This window comes from Ruditapes philippinarum, unplaced genomic scaffold (genome assembly GCF_026571515.1).
Source record: "Ruditapes philippinarum isolate M1 unplaced genomic scaffold, ASM2657151v2 ctg2571_1_1_1_1, whole genome shotgun sequence".
Taxonomy (NCBI): Eukaryota; Metazoa; Mollusca; class Bivalvia; order Venerida; family Veneridae; genus Ruditapes; species Ruditapes philippinarum.
Genome location: NW_026864273.1, coordinates 143,269 through 168,496, shown reverse-complemented (window position 1 = coordinate 168,496; position 25,228 = coordinate 143,269). Strand labels below are relative to the sequence as shown.

General features: G+C 33.3%; 1 protein-coding gene across 1 annotated transcript in view; it reads right to left on the bottom strand.

Moving 5' to 3' along the window:
- LOC132725034 (probable chitinase 10) overlaps positions 1-20,962 on the bottom strand; it is a 47,656-nt gene extending 26,694 nt beyond the window's left edge. Inside the window, exons 1-13 of the mRNA XM_060710020.1 lie at positions 20,820-20,962; positions 17,085-17,253; positions 16,179-16,449; positions 15,217-15,332; positions 13,725-13,848; positions 13,138-13,326; positions 12,415-12,537; positions 10,621-10,912; positions 9,886-10,051; positions 9,139-9,293; positions 7,074-7,256; positions 6,608-6,790; positions 4,209-4,409 (exon numbers count right to left, since the gene is read on the bottom strand). Coding sequence (XP_060566003.1) covers positions 4,209-4,409; positions 6,608-6,790; positions 7,074-7,256; positions 9,139-9,293; positions 9,886-10,051; positions 10,621-10,912; positions 12,415-12,537; positions 13,138-13,326; positions 13,725-13,848; positions 15,217-15,332; positions 16,179-16,449; positions 17,085-17,253; positions 20,820-20,880 — 2,233 coding nt within the window. The 5' untranslated portion in view covers positions 20,881-20,962. The remainder of the gene's footprint in view (positions 1-4,208; positions 4,410-6,607; positions 6,791-7,073; positions 7,257-9,138; positions 9,294-9,885; positions 10,052-10,620; positions 10,913-12,414; positions 12,538-13,137; positions 13,327-13,724; positions 13,849-15,216; positions 15,333-16,178; positions 16,450-17,084; positions 17,254-20,819) is intronic.
- Between the last annotated feature and the right edge of the window lie 4,266 nt (positions 20,963-25,228).

Sequence of the window (25,228 nt, the reverse complement as noted above, 5' to 3'; positions counted from 1 at the left end):
TATCTGGACTATTATCCGATATCGTAAAAGTAAACACTTACATATACTAAATAACATTATTCTTAGAGAATCGTTTGTGTATCATCGTTATGGCTCTGTCGGTAGGTCGGAGTAATTGTAACTATTAGTGTTTTGTACTCATAGGTTCGAACCCCACTTAGTGTCATTTTATAACCACAGTTTTTTTCTTTTTACTCTGTTTTTATCATTATTCTTTATTTATTTTTCGTTTTACTTTTTGTTTTCTTCTTATATTTTATAGTATATATTTATTTCTTTTATTTCCATTCTATTTTCTTTTTGTATCTTTTGATCGCAGTGTTATAAAATATTCGAAATCATATTCATGTATGTATATGAAAAAACATGTCAAACTTGTTTTCTGAACATTTGGCTGTTCTGAGGTAAAAAAAAATATGTCTAACCAGTAGTCGAACTTCTGCCTGTACGGGTAAAACACATTACTGACACGGTTGCTCTACCTACTGCGCTAACAAGTCATATGATAATATGTAGTTTTATTTTCATTTTTATAGGTTGTGGCATTGATCTGCCTAACCTATTTTTCACATTGTTATTGGTCTTTGTTATGTAACAAAGGCTCAAGTTATCATCCTAGGACAGTATTTGTAGTTTTTACTCCGGATACATTGAATTTACCAGAGCGCAGTTCAGCCACCGCACCGTTCCTGGACAAGCTGTCATGAAGTTTACCAGTACAAGTTGCCTTCACTTTCGCAAGGAACTGAAACTACCAGAGCAGAGGTACAGTGCAGATGACTGTAGAAAAGATTTCATGATCAATCACAACAAAAGTGACCTGCACAGTCCGGGAATCGAACTCGGGTCACCCGATTCACAGTCCAACTCTCTACCTATTGAGCTAACCGGACGGCTTCTTTGACAAATGAATTTTTTAAAACCGGTTAAGTACCTGTCATGCAGAGACAGTCAAACAGTAAAAACTCAATCTAACTAAAGTTGAAAGCTTTGTCAAATTGGTAAAATCCTTACTAAATGCCCGTGCACTACTTAGTTTTACAGTGCGGGCCTGCGGGGACATACGAAAGGTGACAAATCGGCTCGATTTGAAATATGATGATTTTCATACCACGGAATGAAAATAAATCCCGTATTAATAGAAAAAGAAATTAATTTACTGTTTATCATAATATTATTTATACCTTTTCTCTTTTTAACCTAATCATTTGAAAGAATTCGCTTTTAATTTTGTGTATTGGCTGGACTTAAAAGAAAGGAGTCCGGCAAAACACAAAAGAAAATACTTAAAATACCCGTAACTGCTGTGAAAAATATTTATTTTTGTAGTGAAAGTTCGGAAAATGAAAACACGCATTTTATTCAAAAATATTTCTCAATATTTCCTTTAGAAGAATATACTAGTAACAAAATACACAAATGTTCAAGATGTGTGGAGTTGGCGGCCCTGCGGCCCAGCGGCGTGAAGTTGGCGGCCTAGCGGCCTAGCGGCGTGAAGTTGGCGGCTTTCACACATCTAAATGTTCAACGTAGTAATAATTCAGGTATTCTTATAAATTTTTTTCGAGAACTCACGTGCATGGTGTCTGTTGATTAAGCCTGGTGCTAAAAAATCTACACATTTGATTGTAAATTTGAGCAACGTTTTCAGAGAGACTCGGTATTTGAAAAAAAAGTAAAAATGGGAATAATTTCTCGTCATTTTTCGTTAATGTCTTAGGCAAAATATTGCCCTACAAACAAAACATAAATTGTAAACAAACTTTAATTTCAACGAAAGGTCACTGTGACATACATTGTAGCCGACATATTTCAACAACATAATTAGTGTGTAGGTTAGTGTGTAGGTTTATTCGGAATATCTTTTACCTATTTTACATGCAAAATAATCGACTGCCCGTGACATAATTATTACTATTGAATTCCATCTGTAAACGAATCTAAATGAAGAAATTTTATACGCCAAAAAATCTGTTTTGGGGAATTTTGATAGTTCGACAAGATGACATTATTTAAATAGCAAGTCATTGAACCGCCTACGCAACAGCGGTGTATGTGGGCGTGTTGTTGGTGGTGGTTGTCTTTGTTCTTTATCAGATACTCACTAATATAATTATGTTACTAACACAATGTTCCCAACCAAACTGAAAATGTTTCGATCTCAAAACAACATAGATTACTTTTAGTATTTTTAATTTTTGTTATTTTTAAGACAATGACCTAATAGTCATGCCCCTTACAGTTATTTTCGTGGTCATGTCATGTAGATCTATTTTCTTACTTTTCATATACTGTACATTCATGTTCTTACATGGCCACATCCCTTACAAACATGTACTTGGTCACGTCCTGTACATTTATGTTCTTGTAATATTCTATACATTATGTTCTTACATTGCCATGTTCCTTACAAACATACACTTGGTCACGTCCTGTACATCTATGTTCTTACTTGTTATACTATGTACATTGATGTACTTACATGGCCAGGTTACTTACAAACATGTCTCTTACTTATAATAGCCTATACAATCATATTCTTACATAACCATGTTCCTTACAAACATGTACTTGATCATATCATATACGTTCCTACTTGAAATATCCTGTACTTTCATGTTCCTATTTGGTCACCTCCCTTATAAACATGTTCATGTATATATACCTTATCATGTCCTGTATATGCATGTTCCCACATAATACACTAAATTTCATCCTATATATCCATGTTCTTACTTAAACTTATCCAGAACGTGACTAGGGCATACTCTTTACAATCATGAATGTCCGATGCAGATGGAAGTATTATACATGTACTATGCTCAAGATGTAGATAAAGTGTGAATTTCAACACCCCATTATGTAATTATAATGATTTTACTTGTATTATGATATTAACATATACAAAGTCTTTTATAACTCTGTAGAGACTGACAATGTGTCTTCTTTTAATTATGCTTAAACACGCTTTTTATTTATGATATGTTGTATATACTGTATCACATTGATGAGACTATAATAAAGAATAAAATAAATAGAATTAAATTAACAAAAATATATCAGTCTTTAATTCATCTAAGTGATTAAAACAACCTTGGATAACACAGAAACATCGACGCACTGAATACAAGTAAAATGTATGCGTTACATGTTTTTGGCATGTTCGGCTATGGTATAAATGCTGCAATGCATGTCATAAAGAAAATATGTAAACTTATATATACAGTCATCGTATATAGAAAATCTTTTAAATATCTCTATAATGAAAACTAAATTAAAATATACAATTAAAACTGAAATTAAACACATAAGACATCCACGTTACAGGACAGTGCTGTATGCTCGACTATGCCATGGTTTGATAGTAAAATTGCAAGGAATATTCCAAATTAATTAGAGAAATACAACAGTAAGAATATATGCTGGAGTTATGCGTCTTGCTAAGATACGGTATAATTATCACCTAAATCACCCTAGTTACCATACCAGCTACTCTCATGGAGCAGGAATTTGCCAAACACGTAATTAAGGGAATGATTCATTAGAAATCTGAGGGTTATATGAGCCGCGTCATGACAAAACCAACATAATGGGTTTGCATTCAGACCAGCCTGCGCATCCGCGCAGTCTGATCAGGATCCATACTGTTTGCTTACAAACCCTATTACAAGTAGAGAAACTGACAGCGAACAGCATGGATCCTAATCAGACTGCGCGGATGCGCAGGCTGGTCTGGATCCATGCTGGTCGCAAACCCATTATGTTGGTTTTGTCCTGACACGGCTCATATGTTTTTGTCACTGACCATACAAATAACAAAGACTATGAAGTGTCAATAAATATACATGTAGACAGAAGTTATTAAGAAAGGAAACTGCACATCAAACCGTAACCAGACGTAGACGCCGGACGGCTCTTCAAAAAGCTGTGCAAACTCATAATATAAAGTTTAATTACAGATATCTATTAACAAAAACAAATAACCAAAGGACGGGAAAACATTTACTAAGTATTCTTTAATTCAACAAAATGATAGTTTATAACATGAAAATGAAATAAAATAAAAAGAAGAAAACAAAAATAGTAAACAAGTAAATACTCAATCAACTCAATTACATCAATAATAAATTTTTACTCCAGGTCAGGGTAACTGACTAAATAGTCTATAAATAGAAAACATAGTGTAAAAGTATGCAAGATTTATTTGCGTCTCACTTTAAGACCTTTAAAACATAGTACATTCATTGGCCAATCACAATTGCTGATATCTGGATTAAATTTTAGAAAGTTTCCACATGATGTCTGGAATTGTTTGCCATTTTTGCATTGGATAAAGTTATGACAATTCGCTTGGTCTGGATAAAGTCCGTCACGACCGTCCGTACATATGTTTCCAAGGCTTTTTAATGCTGAAAATAAAATGTTGAAATTCATGTTATGAATGGCATGAATTTGAATTTTTAATCATGCGGACACTGTAAAGGTCCGGTGGCGATTTTCAACTCCAGGCATAAAAGCGCCTCTCTACCCATTATTTCAGTTACAAACGTCCACATGGCTAAAATGAAAGTAATTAAATCACTTTTAATTAAATGGTTAGATCCTTAATTATCTATTTACTATGTGGATTTAGCTAGTTCAAATAAAATCTAACCATGAAACTTTAAAATTTCGAATAAAACTTTTTAAATCATTTTTTAACATATAAAATAACAGTTTAGATTCCAAAAGAGGCATAATCATTGCATTTTTAAACAATATATATGAATGATAATGTATATTCTAATTTTGACTTGAAAATGCCACTATTCTTGGCATAAATGATACCTGTAAATAACATATATTTATTTGTTAGGAATATTTCTATCATAAAAGATAAGAAGTAATCTAAAGGACCAGTTTTTCGATTGTATTTACTTTCATAAAAAGCGAGACATGTGTCTGAACAGATGATCGACTTTTCCTTCATCAAGGGTTATTTTTATTTGTTTGGGTCGTCAGACCAAATAAATAATGGTAGCGAAATTTCAGACCCTGATGTTCTTATTTGCAAATGCCGAAAGTAGTCCAAACTCCTCGAAGCGGTTATTCCCTCCATATGTACATTAACACCGAAAAATTAAAGGGAGATCACTGCGTAAAGATTGTCAAATGACAGGCGAATTAATTTTCGTTACGAACTGTAATTTAGAATGATATGGTATTTTTCCGGCTGTTATCTGATAATTTCCTGTAGGCTCGCTTTGGAAGCGAGAGGTCTGGAGTTCAAATCCCAGGTCAGGCGACTTTTTTTTAAGCCAAATAAACATGGAATTGAATATCAGTGCAGTGTTGCAATTAGTCTTATAGACAATTTACTATAGTTTCAACACTGAAAACAGCATTGGTGACACTATACAACAAATTATAACCTCATTATATATATTTATAACCTCACAACCTTCACCTTTCTGACATTCTGAGACCCAAACAAATTCAGCGCCTTCTGTGCTTTGATTATAAGAACCGGTATCAAGGGAAACCAATATCATAGTGAAATACACTGAACGTATGTGCCAAGAACGATAAGCGCGGATTACAAGTCAACATTGTATCATTGTGATTATCTACCTTCAAGTTGTATAAATCTACCTTGTTCCAAACCAAATATCATATCATATACTCAAAATCCCATTATTCATGCAATTAGTTTGGCAATGTTTGTTTTTTCCCCAAGCATTAACATGTATTTCCAGAAGCATTTTATTATCTTATCATCTAGAATTTATAATTATTTTTAAACTTTGTAGTTCTTTCAAATAATCATTCATGAATAATTTAGTAGTTATATCAAATGTATCTAACTTACAAAGCAAATAAAGTGTTAAGATTCCCATTTTAAATACATGTATGTTATGCATGTATATATCAAAGTAACTACATCTAAAAATCTGTGTTTAACTCATGTTGCTATGTGCTAATATAAACACAAGTTCAGTCAAACTATGTCAGACTGTGTTTTTAAAGACTCCCTGTCATATGTGACTTTTTTGTAAAATCCCACTGAAGGTCATATATGACAATCTCAACTGTATCTGAACCGGGAGTCCTTAAGCGCGTGTACAATAACAAGAATGGCAAATTGGCAGACTTATTAAATTAACTTAGTATGCACCATATACCAAAATCATACAAAACTAACAGAATACAATAATAAACGTGAAAAAGTACATAATAATATAATGAAATCTATGTACTACAGATGGATAGATCGCCATTCCAGAAAGATTTTTATCTAGATAATTTATCGCAGAAAGACTACTGCACCCGTAATGTCATTTTATTTGGAAAATATTTTACCTCTGCAAGTCTAAGCTAAATTAATGAAAAATATAATCATGTACACAATTATGATATTTACAATTCATAAAATAAAAATGCTACGATATTTTGTCTTTAATTTTAGGTATAAATTTTCTAAGATAACTTCAATCAAAACAAAATTGGCAATTAAGAAAGAACTTATTTACTAATCTTTACTCTTGATTGATTTCTGAATATTACGAGGTTTGTTTAATATATGAAATATTGAACGAATTAATATAATCATAAATGTCAGGGAAATTACCTGAAGGAACAGGGCGAGTGCCACAGTTCACGTTGGCTGCCCAGTCACAGTTCTCCAGAATTGGACTATAGTACAGTCCAGCTGCGCATGTTTTGACAAAGGTCCTGGAGCTACCACAATGGTAGAACTTCCGACAATCTGCTGGATAACTGTACATACCATCTGCTTTGTTCGCACAAAATTCTGAAGAAGAAAACCCCTAACAAATCTATATTTTCTGAAAAGTTAGTAGCTCAATTTCGGTCCGATATCTGATTTGGTAATAATCCCTATTACCTATCATGCAATGCTAATGAAGTAAAAATATGCTCTACATTACATTTTGCTACTTTTATGACAAATAGTTTTACTTTCAGCGCTACTTTGCTCAGGTGATAAACATTTAACATGCTCTTAGCCCATTCTAAAGAAGGAAAAAAGATACTCCATTCTGAGGCATAGTGTGCCTTTAATAAACCATACATACCACTTGTGTCCCCTTCGTCATTACAATCGACATTATCTTTCCAGTCACAGATTTTTGCCTCGGCGTTGAACAGCGTACCAGCGGGGCACTTTACAACTTGTGTTTTTGCGTGCGCACAATTATAATACGATTGACAATCATCTTTCTTCTTATAAAGGCCGTCTGCCTTGTCTTTACAAAATTCTGTATATACATGTAACAATAAACATGCATAGCACAAAAATAGTGACGAAGCAAACTTCGAGGTTGTTTTAAGGTCATGCAGTATCATTCCCAGTTTACTGGTAGAAGAAACGTTTAGCTGCCCTTCATAGATGATATAACTGGACATGCGTTATTAGTTAAAACCTCCAACCCGACGTTATAAATTTTGATAGTTTCCTTACACGACCAAGAATTAAACACCTCTGGCAAGATTCAAACCAACATCTACAAGGACTGAACATTCAACGCTTACCTATCGGCCAAGGTTTCAGAAAACTAAGTTGGGGGAACGTGCCTCAAAAGTATGTTAAAGTTAACTGAAAGGTTAATTACATGTAATTATAACTCGTAGATCCAATAGAAACTAAAATACAACTACACGAAAGCATGCTTAGTAATACTGTTACCAAATTATCATCCTAACATGCACATGAATATTCAAGGTAATGACTATAGATACAAATATCAATTGAGCGGCAAATGCATGACAAATAGAACAAACAGCAAACATATAAGCGCTGTCTATTCATGTAGTAAAATCTGAAATTTTCGAAGTTTTTGAAGATTAAAGAAAGGAAACTTTTTACATTTTTAACAAAAAACAAATTTCCATAAATCATTATTAAATATATATGATTATATGGACAGCTAGCAGTAATATAATTTAAAGCATCACGTCTCAAGATTCTTTCATATCTTGTACGAAACGTTAGAAAGTGTTCCAAATCGTACTGACTGAATCATTGTAAGCGACTTAAATCATATTGCATTGAAAGTGCAAATAAGACGAGCGTCAAATTCAAAATAAAAATATTTTTCGACAGACGATTTTAGGAATGAAAAAGAAAATGGCGTTTCTATCAAATATGACAACCGTGAATAAAACTCTGCCTCATACACGTACTTTAAGTAATAGTTCGATCATATCTAAGTCACAACAAGAACCGGTTGAACAGGGTGATGCTCCCCGAACAGGTTTTGGACACAGGAAAGTATACCTCCAGTAGTATCAGAGTTATGTCACGGTCAAAGTTCAAAGTGTAAAAATGAACAAAGGCAATAACTCCAAAACAAGGCAAGGCAGAGTTATAGTTCTTTTGCACTGCACTTTTATTTAATGAGATCAATCTACCTACAAAGTTTCATGTTAATACCTCTTATGATTTCAGAGTTATGTCCGGACAAAGTTCAAAGTGTAAAAATCAACAAAGGGCAATAACTCCAAAATTAGACAAGACAGAGTTATGATTCTTTTGCACTGCACTTCTAACCAATTAGATCTATCTACCTACAAAGTTTCATGTTGATATATCTTACAGTTTAGAGTTATGTCCGGGACAAAGTTCAAAGTGTAAAAATGAATAAAGGGCAATAACTCCAAAATAAGGCAAGACAGAGTTATGCCGGTAGTTCTTTTGCACTGCACTTCTACCCAATGAGAACTATCTACCTACAAAGTTTCATGTTGATATCTCTTATAGTTTTATTTAGAGTTATGTCCCGGACAAAGTTCAAAATGTTAAAATGAACAAAGGGCAGTTACTCCAAAATTAGGCAGGACATAGTTATTTTTTGCACTGCACTTTTACCCAATGAGATCTATCTACCTACATTGTTTCATGTTGATATCTCCTATAGTTTTAGAGTTCTATCCCGGACAAAGTATAAAGTGTAAAAATGAACAAAGGGCAAAAACTTCAAAATTAGGCAAGACAGAGTTATGGTTCTTTTGCACTGCACTTCTTCTCAATTAGATCTATCTACGGACAAAATTTCATGTTGATACCTCTTCATGTTGATACCTCTCACCCTTCGGGGAGCATAAAAATAATCAAGCATAATTAATAATGCAATCTTGTACCTCCTGGTTCCTTCGTAGTTGGAGAGTCCGTTGGCGGGTTTGTGGTCGCATCGGTAGGTTGGTCTGTAGGTGCATCGGTAGGTTCGTCTGTAGGTGCATCGGTAGTCGGCCCTGATGTTGTTTCAGTAGTAGGATTCGTTTTACTTGTCACGACCCTTAATAGAAAAGTAGGTACAAAAATAAGTGTTGTATCAGTAATTTCTTTTCTATTTTTGCGGTACATTTTTTAAAATCACCCACGTTTCGTAAGCTAGCAGCATATTTTCATCACATGAAGGAATTCATTTTCCTTCCCTGGTAAGATTCGAACTCACAGCAACGAGGGGTAAGTGATTCAAAGTCAACGACATTAACCAATTAGTGCATTTATTCTTGTTGTCTTAAAAACATATTGAATGTATACATCGCACTTTGGGCTTAAATATTCTGGTGTGTTTTGATCCGAAATTCTATCCAAAACAAAAAAATAACGATTAAAAAATAACCCCATATATACTATTAAAAATAGTATGTATATGGGATTTTTTAATCGTTATTTTTTTTTTTTTTTTTTTTTTTTTTTTTTTTTTGGATAAAATTTCGAGTTCCTGTGGATTTGATTATGTGTGTGTGGTTTTGTTTTGCTTTTTTTCAGAGGATGAAGAACACTCAAATAGATGTATATTACGAAAACAAAAATATTAGCTTTTGAAATTTTTGGATCTAGCTTTTTCAATATTGACAACTCATGTAATCCATTATACTCACTGACAGTCCACATTTTGTGGGTAGTCACAGCTCTTTTTATTTTGGTTCCACAACAAGTTATTACCACAAACTGTCCTATATTTGATCTCATCCCAGCAATGGTAATAGGCGGAGCAATCACTCGGGTCAGGATAAAAGCCGTTAGCCCGTCCAATGCATGTGAATTCTATAAAGCAATATTTTATTATGTTAATAATAGAAATGTTTTGGCCTGCAAATAAAAATGAATGTTTGTGTGCTTTAATACTTTTGATCCGACGTTGGAACTCCAACAGTATGCACACAGTTAACCGTTCGTTTCTTAAGTACAGTATCAGAATCTCGTAAGTATAATAGTAATGGATTCAAAAGAAGATCTACGTCCGGTTTGTTCACACATCATGAACGAAACGGGAACAGTCGTAAAGGGCTTCGTAAATGTAATTTTTGTACCGTTGGACTAAATTCTGTCAAAGAGCTCACTTTGAGACTCTGCCGTATTCATATAAGTAAAGAAAAGCACTATGCAATTGAAAAAATAACTTAATGTCAAAGTCTATATTACACCATACTCGTATTATAATTTATATATATATATATAAACTGCAAGTTTGTAACGTCACTTTCTATTGTGTTCAAATGATCTATACATTGTACATATGACTGCTTGCAATATATTTCACAATAAACTTACAACCTTTGATACCGGTCCATATAACCAATTAACATCTGTTTAACTAATAATATAAACATAACCTCCAGGCGGATTTGTTGCTCCCGTAACAACCGTGCTTTTTGTTGTGCCTTCCGTTACCACAGTGCTTGTCTTTTTAGTAGAGACTGGGTTTGAAGTTGTTTTCTCAGTTGTTACTTTAGTTGTACCTGGTTGTTGTGTTGTAACTGGTGGGGTGTATCCCCCTAGAATCTTTTTCATGAGGCGCATTAAGGGATATGGATTTTTTGATAACGGACACTGTCCATTGAAATCGTCCAGGTCAATGTTCCAGACCATTGCACCGCCATATTTTTCCTCTTTTATATACAGTAACTATAAAAACATAATTGAAAGAGTTTTTTAAAGTGTCCACGATTTCAGATTCTTTTGTTGCCAAGTTAAACTAATCGTGCATGGCAATTCAAATAGCATGATGAACATGTCAGCGTGGACGATGAAAAGTAAAAACGATGATGATGATTATGATGGTGATGATGATGGTGATGATGATGATGATGATAATAAACTAAAACAATATCATAATAACTACATATAAACCATTCCCACAAGAAAAAAACTATTTCATGTACTTTTTTTAGACTTAATGGTACATGGGTTTTTTTTCTATTTTTTATGGTAATGGTTTAAAAATAATTTTAATTGCTCCATTTTTATTAAAACTTTTTATTGACCGTTTACAGAGGGAGAGAGTTAACATGCAATTGCAAGGATATATAGAGGATATTTGTTTAGTTCAGTGTAAGATCGGAATATATTTCACCGAGTGAGCACCAAAAGGTATATTTCACGAGTGGCGCAGCCACGAGTGAAATATGAACTTTTGGTGTTCACAAGGTGAAATATATTTCAATCTTACACTAAACTAAACAAATTTTCTTTTTATTATATGCAAAGAAACGTTTTAAAAAGACATTTAACCTAATATTGAATGAAAAGCGCGCCAAATAATAATATAACGTGACGTCATTTACGACGTCACGTCATTAAGTTGGTTCCCAGTACTGTGCACGCTGGTATTTCACTGAAATAACGTAAGGGGCTTAAATTCAAAACAGTGAAATTATCAAAGTGGTAATTTCACTGTTTCAAACAGTGAAATTACCAGTTTTATATCACTGATATATAGAGGATATTTGTTAAGTTCAGTGTAAGATCGGAATATATTTCACCGAGTGAGCACCAAAAGGTATAGTTCACGAGTGGCGCAGCCACGAGTGAAATATGAACTTTTGGTGTTCACGAGGTGAAATATATTTCGATCTTACACTAAACTAAACAAATTTTCTTTTTATTACATGCTAAGAAACGTTTAAAAAGACATTTTATCCTAGTACTAAATGAAAAGCGCGCCAAATTCTAATACAACGTGACGTCATTTACGACGTCACGTCATTAAGCTGGTTTCCAGTACTGTGCACGCTGGTATTTCTCTGAGACAACGTAACGGGCTTAAATTCAAAACAGTGAAATTATCAAATTGATAATTTCACTGTTTGAAACAGTGAAATTACCAGTTTATAAATCACTGATATATTTCTATAATCCATCGAAAAGCATGTAATAAATTTCTATAAACCACCGAAAAGCATGTAATAAAACAACTTCTCAAGCTTGGGTATAGGGTCTAACATCAAGTGTCTGTGTCTAAATTATGAAGACATTGGTACATATAGACTTAAAGATATAAGATAATATTAGGTTAACCTCGTACGGACGGACGGACAGATTGTTCAGATTTGTTATGTCCGGGTCATAATTTTTTAAACATATATTTTCTTTCAAATATCTTATAAGTAGAATAAAAAAAATGAAACCTTCTTTTCGATGCTCTCTTCGTCGTCATATCCGATCCATTGGTCCCCGCTAACAAGATAGGGAACCATCTGTTCTGGTTCCCAGTAACGAGTGGCTCCACCTTTTGACAGTATATCACATATCTGAAATGTTTTCTTCTTCGCTTAACGTGTGATGAATTTGTATAAATAATTTGCCCTGCGTTGAATTTTGAAATCAAAGTTCATGTATACAGTCTGAGCTATCAAAATTATACATGTAGAACTTAAAAAGACTGCGCGGAAGTACAGGCTGACATACTGACGGCAAAGGCTAATAAGTTACGGTTATGGTTTGAGTATCTTATTTTTCTTTTTTATACAACAACTCCACAAAGTTCATTCACATGATCTCTGGATTGTATTAAAATCTACTTTAATTTAAAACAAAAACAAAACAAGTCACACCAGCCAAATAATGTTGTAAATTGCAAGCTATTGTCCACGCCCAATAGCACCGCTTAAGCAGAATTCAACATTTAAACATGAAATTGGTGAAATTTTGAATTTATAAACATCCGAAGCTGTGTTTATACATACCAAGCTTAATTAATAAGGTAAATGGCAAAGTGTATCCATTAAAAGCCAAACAATAATAATATACAGCAGCATATCCAGTTAAAACATCATTTTACGTCTTGAATAGAGAGAATTTCTAATTTCTGACAATGTTAAGTGATCTTATGAAGTAAAAAAGCACGTTACCTCATAATAGGCCAGGAATCCTTTCTCTCTTGTGTAAGGTCCCGCGGTACCACCGGAGCCTACCGCAGCATCGCCCGGCTGGTAGTTATTCGAATTTGCTAATTGGAAGTGACGACCATAGGTAGCTAAACCGATAATCAACTTTTCTTTCGGGGTGCCCTGTTGTACCCAGTACTTTGCAGCCCAATCCTTTGAAAACATCATGTTTTAAATATATAAATAATGAATGTAAAGAGATATAAAAATGTGCAAGCTGAACAAGACAAGAAATGTTTCGTGAAGTTTAACAAGGAGCACACAATAAAGTTTTCAAGAGAAACTTGTAATTCACTGTCAATGTTCGAACTCCTGGTAAAGAGAGGCAGATTATTTAAAGCAAGTAATCGCTCAGTCACTGCGGCCCTAGAACATTTGGGCTATAGTTCTGCAACAAACTCCTGACGGCATGCATATACCAAAGCAATTTGCAAAATTGTTCAGTGACCTTGTTCGACAGATTAGTTTCATTAAGATATCGATATTACCATTTTTTTTCATGAATAAACCTAGTTAATAAACAAAACTCCTATCTTGCTAAATGATCTTACCATATTCAGCAATCTTTGGTTCCCTGTTTCAGACGACCTAGCATACAGAGGGCTGTTAAAGCCCGTAAATGGTTCCCATCCGCCGTGAAGGTCATATGACATAAGGTTGTTAAAATCCAAATATCTATAAATCGCATATTAATAAATAAGTTAATTAGATTATAAGCAATCAAGTAATTAACTTTGATAAAGACACAGGTTAATTCAACTAGCATATTTTTTCATATCATACAATTATTTATATGTTATATGTATACAATAATCTAGTGGCTAAATACAGTGCATTCTTTGAATAACTTACTGGTCAAATAGCAAGAAAATGCCAAAATGACTTTCTGTCTACATTAAATATCGTCATATACTTAAAGATGCATACCTCTAGATTCATACTAATTTTCGTGAAAATTTTATAATGTATTAAAAAGTAGAAAATATCGAGTGAACAAAGAAATTAATATACACATCACAATCTACGAAAATTACCAAAAAAATATGCAAATATAGCCATTACTGTGTTAGCAGCGCAAAAGATACATCGCTAAATAAATATGGTGATAGATACTGCAAAACCAGTCATTGATGGCATATAAAATGTAAATTATTTCTTAATTAAATTGTGAATATTTTAAAATTTCTTAAAATCATTTTTCTCAAGTGTGATTTTTCAGTTTTCCATTTATGCGAAACATACTGTCAGAATTTTCAAATTTAGGTTTTTTTTATTGGACGGAAGCAATTAATGTAAACGTCGCGATTGAGTACGCTTTGAGTAGATACTTTACCTCATTTATTGTTAAATTCTTCTTTTTTCTTTTTGACGTCTTTCTATTTAATACTATGATTAATTAACGCATTTGTAAAAACTATATTTTCTAAATATGATATATCAGCTTACAAACATAAAGTAATAGAAAGAGCACCGAAACACGAGGCTATCTGATTTGTACGAGGGGGCGTAGCCCCCGAGTATTTATCAGATTGCCGAGTGTTTTGGTGTTCTTTCTCTTTTGTATCATAGTCAAACATAAAAACACGTTCCCTGTTGTCACAATATGAAACCCCGGCAAAAATGGACCAATGAACGAACATCTGAATATGATATTTCTGTCGCTTTCCCTTTCTCTGCCGTCACGATATGTATATGTATACGACACTGACACATTTTCAACAGAAAGGTCTCCAAATTATGATACAATCTATATTGCTGTCCTCTATGTAATATATACCTGTTTTTTGTTTTCACTGTGACCTATTTCTTTTATATGTTTACATATTTGATTTGCTCATGTTTTTGTTTATTATACAAACTGAGTGTTATTGTAAATAAAATTGAAAATTGAAGTGTCTGATTGCTTGACTGATATATGTAACACATAATAATGTAACAACTGTAAAGCTAAATTTGACCAGCAAGTAGTGAAATTGAAATAAGCGCAATAAGTAATATACGATATACATGTACATGTATAAAAATTATTTTATATAAACTTACTTCGCCATGTTTGGAATGTCGTACGCAACATCAATGTTGTCTTTCCCAGCGGCTACGGCGGCTGTTAACAACAGACGTGGCTTTACTGAATCCTTGTTGAACTCCTCAAGACAGTCCTGTCAGGTTAAGAATTATTGTATTAGGGATAATTAATTAACCAGTAAATGCTGTTTCGATAAATGCCTACTTTAATCAAACGGGATATCATGTAAGATGGTTCCGATTAAATCAAAAGTACCATAAAGAATTTGAAAAATTGAACCATCTCATTGGACAAATATAATTTCAACTACTAAACGTTGTTTGCAGTTTCTTCAAACAGGATAATCTTTTTTCTTTGACGCTCCTAAATGTTGTGACAGGCAAATTTCATGTGGAGTTCTGCACTAAATACACTAAGATAAAGCTGACAAAGATTAGTGTCAATGTAGGATACTGTAATGATAAAGGCAATGAAAAACATAAAGTATTGATTTCACATCAACCATTATACCAGTATCCAAAACAACTATACGAGCCGAGATGTCAAAGAAGAAAATATATAATTACCGTAGATTCTACTACAAATTTTGCCTTTCCCCATTTACAAAATATTTTCATTCTTTCAGATTTCAGGAAATTCTTGAGATAGAAATATACCAACATTTGTTGGGATGACTTTGTTTCCGTTCAAAAGATCGGTTATTTTCTACAAGTTTTGTCTTTGTCCTTACCTTATCTTATACAAAATCAACAGCAATTGATTTCGTTCATAGCGTTAAAATCAACAAATTTAATTTTTGATGTTGTTTCTTGACATAGTCTACAAAGGCGTTAAGACGGCAATAGAGATAATGGTTTTATGATGTAATGCTTTCTTACTTGCTATAACATTATCAGATGGTGAATCCGTTATCAAGTACTATCGATACCATACAAGGAGACTTTGTAAATGTGGAGAATGAGATAAGAAGAAATTGTACCTTTATCAATTCAATAAAGTTCACTTTGTCTTCTGAACGCCCTCCTCTCAACGCGGGGTATTCCCAGTCAAGGTCAAGGCCATCGAAACCATATTTTCTCAAGAAGTCTACAGACGTACGTGCAAACTTTTTCCGGAGAGTGACGTCATATACCATGTCCGAGTATACCTTGCTGCCGGCGTTCCAACCACCTGTTGCGAGCAGTGTCTTAAGGTTTGGGTTCAAGGCTTTTAAACTTGTAGGGTCATTCTTGTCGTTACATTGGGCATACCTATTATATTAAATGTATCTTTGATAATATGTAGAGAAACAAAAGACGTGTGATAAGATTTGTTGTACTTAGATTATACACACCGATGTAAATAATAGACATATAGAGGCAAACGATGACACATCGTTCTTTGTGTTCCTAACCTTTCTACTGCCGTAACGACTAGCTATTTCAACCAGTATACAGTCAGGCCAGCTCTATGTAAAAGGGCTCGCCCGGCTCTATACTTGTAGTTTTGGGTTGGTTTTTACGTCGCAGTGCATACAACTTTTTTCAGCTTTTATGATGGTGTGCAAAACCGTGTAATATTGCAGGCATGAACGGGCAAATGACGATTCGTAAGTTAAGCTAGCTGGATAGCTTCCTCACGTAAAATAGATCAAGTCCGGTATTCGAACACACTAGAGTGAGGGTCCCTAAAACGATAATGATAATGGACATTTTTAAAATGAAAAATAGATAAGTCCATGTAAGAAATGCAGCAGGTTCTGTTGGTCTCTCAGTGCATCGTTTTCTGCTGTGCCTTAAATTGTGTTTATTGAAAATCATTATATCAAACATGAACATACAGATTTTGTTTTAATTGTATTTGTCATATGGATATAAACGGATGTTTCTTTGTACAATATACTTACAGTTTATCATCATTCCATTCATAAAACGTCAGTTCAGATTTATAATCTAGTTTAGCAAACGAGTAGATCACGTGGGTACATAGGAACGGATCTATATCCTTTGGGAAAAACTTGCCCCGTCCAGGACGATATTGTGACCAGTTGGAATAGTAACACACTCGGATACTGTCTGAAATTTTAAAAAGGAATACATTAGATTTACAACATTGCTAAAAACTCAGTCTTCTACTATAAGCTTCCACTATGGTGGCTGATTTGATACACTTTACGCGTTGTCGCACTGTCGTCTTGTCGTCCTGTCGCTAGCAAAGCACTCCAAACCGCGTTGTCGTGCGGCGCATTATCGCCATGTCGCCATGTCGCTTGACTTATTTATATACAAATAACCAATCCTTCGATTTGAGCCGAGAGACAATGTGACATCGCCGTTTGGCGCCTTGTCTTGCTGTCGCTAGCGACAACACGACGCACAATGGTTTTCCCAATCAGCCACCATATTTCACAGAACGAAGTCATACATTCTTTCAATGCAGGCATGAAATAATTACCGGGCTGTAAATAGAGTCAAGTATGGCCATTACAAAGTCCCGATTATTTTGCGATTGTAAATAATAAAAACTTGTAGTAGCTATTTTGATAAACATTTATGTCAAGCTTAAAAATTCGAGTAAGGCTATGCTCCATTTAGAATAACAATTATTTCCACAAAATACGAACACATCTCTGAAGCTGTTGTTTTGGAAATTGCTAAATGACTATTTTTGATAAATTAGAAAAAATAAATGGTAACCGTGATTATAAAGCTGAAACATTATTTTTCATAATATGAAAATGAAAGTTTTTCATTATACTCGTATGATTATATAACAATCCATGTCAAACTTCCAGATTTATTAGTGGAAGAACACCTAAGAGAAGAAAAGTTTATTGTAAAAAAGGGATAAAGGGATCACTTCTCCGTCGTCTGTCAGTCAACAAAATTGTCCGAACATCTCACTTCTGGAGAAATTTCTTCCGAACTTTACAGAAATGATCACTACTAACTTACTAAGTCACGCCTGGTAAATGATAGAGCTACTTCTTTCAGAGGTATATGGTAAATCGCTCTATCGCTACTTCCGAGCTAGTACATGTCGCTAAAATCAAGTGTAAAGTGTTTTCATATTTTATATATTTTGTAAACTCTAAACCAAATACCGAAATTCGGAGAATGCTATGCCATGTAGATTTGATTAAAGTTTCCAGAAAACGTAAAGTTGTTATAATTGTGTTTGAAATGTAGTTATGGCGGCGTTTCCCAGTTAGCGAATTCAGCGTTGAAATGGACCGTTTCATCATGAAACAGAATAGCTTCCCTCCACTTTTCATCAAAACAGCGATTCAGATTAAAAACAAATACATTTAAAGTAGAGATAAGGCATAGAAATGAAATAAGATTGAAATCAGATCAAAACATTAGTTAATAAAGAAAATATAGGATATTTGTTCTTGGAGACAGCTCTGTCGTGAAGGATGTAGTCATGTCGCTAAGGAGATAGCTCTATGGTTACGTACAAAGTGTCTGATTGTTTGTGTATATTTTAATCATTATATTAATCTCGGCACAAAATTTAATAATACTTAATTAATACAATATTATACTAATGTAATTACTATACATTTATTTATCATGACATAATTTGCATAATAAAACATTAACATTTACAGCGTTCAAATTGTGTTCGACTCATTTTTTTTCACTGTACACAACTTTTACTTTGTATATGTGATAAACAGCATACTGTAGTATCTATACTTGTGTTGTATTAAATGAAGTATTGAACCTGCGCTCATTCAATATCCCTTTTAGTTTATACATATATACTCACTTTTTCAAATTTACATTTAGAACTTAACTTAAAAAATACATGTTAAGATTTTAACTTTTTGTACAGAACTTCAAAACATAAACATAGTAAATATTGTTCGTTTCAGATGACTACATTTACATCGTGTATATCAAGACACCAGTAGTTTTGCTAATATGTCGGATCCAACTAATATCAAAATCCATACATGTAATACATGTATATACGATATTGTATTTTAAGATACGACGAAATTCAAAAGTCATATCGAAATTCTCACGAATGATCTTGAAAATAAACATTGTCATGGAAATATTTCTGATGATGTTTAAAGAATAATGTCAGCAACCGTATACGCTAATTCACTTCAGTTTCATGTACAATAGAGATATTAGTTCATTTTCTTTCCATGGTGCTCGTTTCGGCCACAGAATTGCACAATTCTACAATACTTTTTCACAATGCCTGCGTTATTTGCACCACACTGCGTTACTAGATATTTAAGGTGTTTAACAGAAAAAAGGACGAGATGGAAACAATGTAGATACTAGTACGTTAGCTAAAATGGCAACTCACTGGGCATTTTGAATAGAGCACAAAAAATATTCTCAGAAACATTAAAAACAAGTACACCAAAAGCTCAATAAATATTTCTTGTCGCAACTATCGCATTCATATTTCCATTTCTTTCTTCATAATTATACCCGTTGTATCAACATCCTTAAGATCTTTTTCACCGAAAACCTTTTACATTCTTTGCCCATATCATTTTTGGTCCCCTTTGAAACCATAGAGCTATCTCCTTAGCGACATGACTACCTCCTTCACGACAGAGCTGTCTCCAAGAACAAATATCCTATATTTTCTTTATTAACTAATGTTTTGATCTGATTTCAATCTTATTTTATTTATAGACCTAATATCTTCTTGAAACGTATTTGCTTTTAACCTGAATCGCTTTTAGATGAAAATTGGAGGAACAATAATTTGTTTCATGATGAAAAGGTCCATTTCAACGCTGAATTCGCTAACTGGGAAACGCCGCCACAACTACATTTCAAACACAATTATAACAACTTTACGCTTTCTGGAAACTTTAATTAAATCTACATGGCATTATCCGCATAGCATTCTCCGAATTTCGATATTTGGTTTAGAGTTTACAAAATATATATAAAAAAAATGAAAACACTTTACACTTGATTTTAGCGACATGCACTAGCTCGGAAGTAGCGATAGAGCGATTTACCATACATGTATACCTCTGAAAGAAGTAGCTCTATCATTTACCAGGCGTGTAAGTCTAGTTGTGCATATCGTCGGCATTTATCGGTTCAATGATTTTTGTAAAACTTATTGCCTTTTTATGATTTTTATTTTTAAAGTCTGTCAGGACTACTCTTCTTATACCACTACTTCAATTTCGATGAAACTTTAAAGGATTGATCTGTAACTCAAGTACTTGTGCATTTTTCAACAGTTGAATATGTCCGTTCCTCGCTGGCTTCAACTTCAAGCCATTCGGGAACAGATGGTTATTAATCATAGACATTAACATGGTGTTCAGGGCACAAACGCCCTGGGACAAGGTACAAGTTTGCCAGAAAATGATTATCACCATTGTGCTTTCGTCAGATCATACTGTCGAGATTCGCGATATTTTCTCTTGTATGACATAAAACTCAATAAAAAATACATGAGTTGCTACATATATTTTTCAAAAACCACAAAATTGTGATTTGTAAAATGCTAATAAAATCTATTCTCTTTATTGATTTGTAAAATTTTGAATTGCTCATAGATTAAAGGACAATAGCACTATAAACATGTCAGTTTTTTTAAATTTTATTTTGTTTAGTAAGCATAAAGTGCAGTGAAAATAACTCACCATTCGCCAGAACAGCCACAGCTAAAGATGTCAAAATTGCCGCTATGAGCAACCTAGCCATATTTCACAATGTTGTCGTTGTTTTTGTTGCTTTCTCTGAAACAGTAATAACATATTATGCTTATGTCATGTGTAATAATACAATACAAAAATACAAAAAACTTTATTGCGAATAAAACATTATTACAATGTTTATAGCAAATCAAAACATATATACATTTCATGAAAATGAGATCTGACATGGAATAATGTACTCAACCGTAGGGAACGCACGCAAACCTCGAGAAAATTGATATAATGAACAGGTGAGAATAGGTTGTATGATAAATATGTTGTCACGAGGTGGCCGACACGTGAAAGTTTGTGTAAGGATGCAAGAGCTAAAACTTCGACAGTACTGAAGGCCGCTTTAAAACCAAATCTCAATAAATGTTTCACTAATTGTTAGAATGTTAATCATCGTTTTACAGCCGAATTTCGGGTATTTTGGGTCCGTTTAATACCACTATTAACAACGAACAACCCATTGAATGTTAAGTAAATTATGTGATATCCAATTTTGTATTATTCTTATTTTCAATTAGCTCCATTGTGTCAAGTAGGCGCATTAAAGCATCTTAAGCATTATATTTTGCTTTTATAAATATACATAATATATATATTTCTGTTATGGAAATATTTAGACTATTCGAAACACATTCCAGCTTGTTTTCAAAATTACCCGGTGAATGAAGTATTTTTTTACCTCTTTCAAAAGTACATCCGGGTTTGAAAGTGGCGACTTATATGTAGACGCGTTCTTTTATATATTTTAGAAAATTCTGCCAACAAACATCCGGGTACTCTGACGAATCATTGGAATGGAAGTCCACGTGGTCAGCTGTGTTTCATGGCCCACGTCAAAATTGCTTTATACTAATTAGTTATTGATGTATCATTTGAACTGCGGACTCATCTTATCTCTTATAGCCTCTGTCATAAAGCCGCTAGCTAAATATGTAAAACTGTCGACAAAATATCCTGTATTATTGAAAATATGCTTCTGAGAGATGAACCTGATATGGTCTTATGATAATTATTATCTGTTGTCTTCGGTTGATGGTAATCAACCTTGTACAGCTGCATGCCTGTTTATATAAGCCGACCTTGAATCATTTTATATTTCCTTTAGCATTATTTTAAAATGATTGTCTTCCTTCGGGGTCTTTCAAATTGTTGACAGATGACACCTCATCGCAATTAAGTATTAGTCCAGGTTCATGTAAAAACAATTACCAAGCGAACTGACACGCTTTTGAAACGAGTTGTCGGGCTTCTTTTGGTGCCAATGCACGAAATAATGTGCACAAGTCCGATATCAACGGAATGAAGAAATTTGTTTTAGTTTTATTAGTGTATTCCATAATTTGCACAGGCTATAAGCGGTTATACATGTATATATGCACGAGATTAGCCGGCAATGGTCAATGGTTATACATACACGGGCTATAAGCTGGTAATGGTGATTTTTTACATGCACGGGCTGCACGATTCTTTATTCTTGGGTTAATGAAATTGTTCAACAATATTCAATTGTTGTTTTTGGGTTATTTTTTGTTGTTATTTTTTTCATATCGTAAGAGTATTATATAGATTAAGTCAGTCAAATAAGATTTCTTGTTTGTTTATGTTGTAGTTGTTGTAATTGTTGAACTTGTCCAGAGTGAATTTCAACTTAAACACATGTCCGTATCCCTCCAGGGGATTGAACTTGTATGCCGACAAAGTCGATGTAACAGATCTAGATATTGACGATAAGTATGACCAACAGTCGCCCATGTTATAACTAGTGAAACTAATTAATGTCAGAGATAAACAACTTTAACTAAACACTCTCTGAACGGTTGATAAACTACTTCCTATAGCGCCGTGAAAATGTCCCACGGACAACATATAGTGGCTTTGCAGAATTTTCTGTTTGAAAATTATAGTAATTTGAACAGATCGCATGTACCATCCGTGTTTTGTTTTTCTTACATGTTTGAATTTTTGCTAATATTTCAAAAGAATTGCGGAGAGAAAAATTTAAATTGTTTGAACTTGCTCGAGTACTGTTAATTAAAGTTGAAGCTGTTAATTTGTTAAAAATCGTTTAAGGACTTTGTCGAGAAAAGTCCCAAAGCTGTTTTACATGATTTTTGGTTGTAACGAACTGTGTGTCAGAAGTGAGCTAGATTAGCCTTTTTATGCATATAGAATAGAGAACCCGACTTGAAAAAAAAATCACTTAGAAATGTCCCGAAAAAAGCTGATTGATCAGAAATTACTCAATTCAGCAGGTTAAATTATCTTATCTATGTTTATTTCATGTCTTCTGTTTTAAATTAGCATTGTTTAACAGGAATCAGATGATATGCTGATGAATGAATGAGAATGAATGAATGAATGAATGAATGAATGAATGAATGAATGAATGAATGAATGAATGAATGAATGAATGAATGAATGAATGAATGAATGAATGAATGAATGAATGAATGAACTATAAAGCTTACCTTTTTATGTGTTTGACGTTACTCCTTTCAAACAAGGTAGAAAGAAAAAAGGAAAAAGAAAAACGAAACAACAGTGCAAATAGAACTAAAATTACAAATATCCGGGTAGATGTTAACAAAGACTTTGACAGATGATTTTAAACAGCTAGTGGTTTGTTTCAAGTAATAATTAAAAGTATCGACGCACGGTTTTAGTTATGGCCTGTGGTCATTACATCACACGGTCAGTTTAACTGTGGTTTGGCCTCGGACATTTTGATTCTAACCATCGTCCTTTTCTGGTATATTTTGCTTATATAGAAAGTGTCCCTTTCAACGATAAAATAGGCGCATATATAAGAGCCTCATATGACATGGAGTTTTTGTTAGAAACAGACTCTGTCTTGGTGATAATTTTATTATAGAGTTTCTCATTTGCAACTTTTCTCAAGAAACTTTTGTTTTCCACGATGCGTCTTTCTAGAGTTATTGAACAGAATCCCTTTTTTGCATGTTGTAAACATTCATGAGTATTTTGACATAATGATATAGAAGTAGGAGAAGAAGAAGAAGAAGAAGAAGAAGAAGAAGAAGGAGAAATAGAAGAAGAAGAAGAAGAAGAAGAAGAAGAAGAAGAAGAAGAAAAAGAAGAAGAAGTAGAAGAAGAAGAAGAAGAAGGAGAAGAAGAAGGAGAAGAAGAAGAATTCTTTATTTCAAAATCTACGTATGAACAACAACAGTCTGGTTTAAGCTAATAAGCACTTGGCCTAACAGAAATTTAAATACAACATATCAACACAATACAATACAATTCAATACAATACAGTAACAATACAATACAATACAATGACGGGCATTGAATAATAAAGTTATTCACTATAACATATATCAGTTACATTTGAATTTATATAAAACATTTCTCGCGTATGGACACGTGCACATGAACATAATGTAACATAATGCCTTGTTGCTACTACTAAATTTCCATAGAATGACAGTTCATTAAAATTGTAATTTATGTCATATATAGAAATGTCAAATATAATAAGTGCACATGTATGAGTTTTTTGTATTTCTCAATTTAACAAGAGCGTAAGGGAAATCAAAAAAGTTATAATATGAATATATGTTGTACACCTTTAAATGAAAGTAATCTGTTAATTTTAATGTCTTGATGTACAGTACAAATCGTGTTATATATTTTCTTTTATTCATTTTTTCGATATAAAATTGGACCGCCCCCACAATGCCTTTACCACGTGACCTTGGAATTTCTGACTGTTATAACATATGTTTTCACTTAATTAAAAATACTGATTTTTTTCACCAAAGAAACATTTTCTACATTGATTATGCGGTAGAATAAGCAGGCTTGATCCAGTAAAAATTATAAAACTGTTAAAGGGACTCCACTGAGTTTTTTTTACATGAAGGGACTGGAAATATTTTTGAAGACTTGTGAACCATTTGATGTAGGTCTAGACGTAAAACTTCTGTGCAAATTTCAGATCATTCACTCACTCCGTTTTCCTAAAATAGTTATTTTTATTGTGTAAAAATGGCAAAAAAGCGTTGTTCCCTCAAATCATGCTAAACTCGTGTAAATAATAGATTTCCAATTTGAATCTGAGTAGATCTATATTTCTTTATTATCTTTTGGAGATTCTTTCATTTTATATAAAATTGATCTATGCAAGAATTTCAAATTTTATGTTTTAAGGCTTTATTTTTCTCAGTGGAGCTCCTTTAAAGAAGTTATATAGAGGATATTAAATGAGTGTAAGTTCGATCAATACTGAATTTATTGCAGAGTTGAATAAAATTATATTATGCGAGCCTCTGGCGAGCATAATATATTTTTATTCAACGAGTGCAATAAATTCAGAAATGAACTTA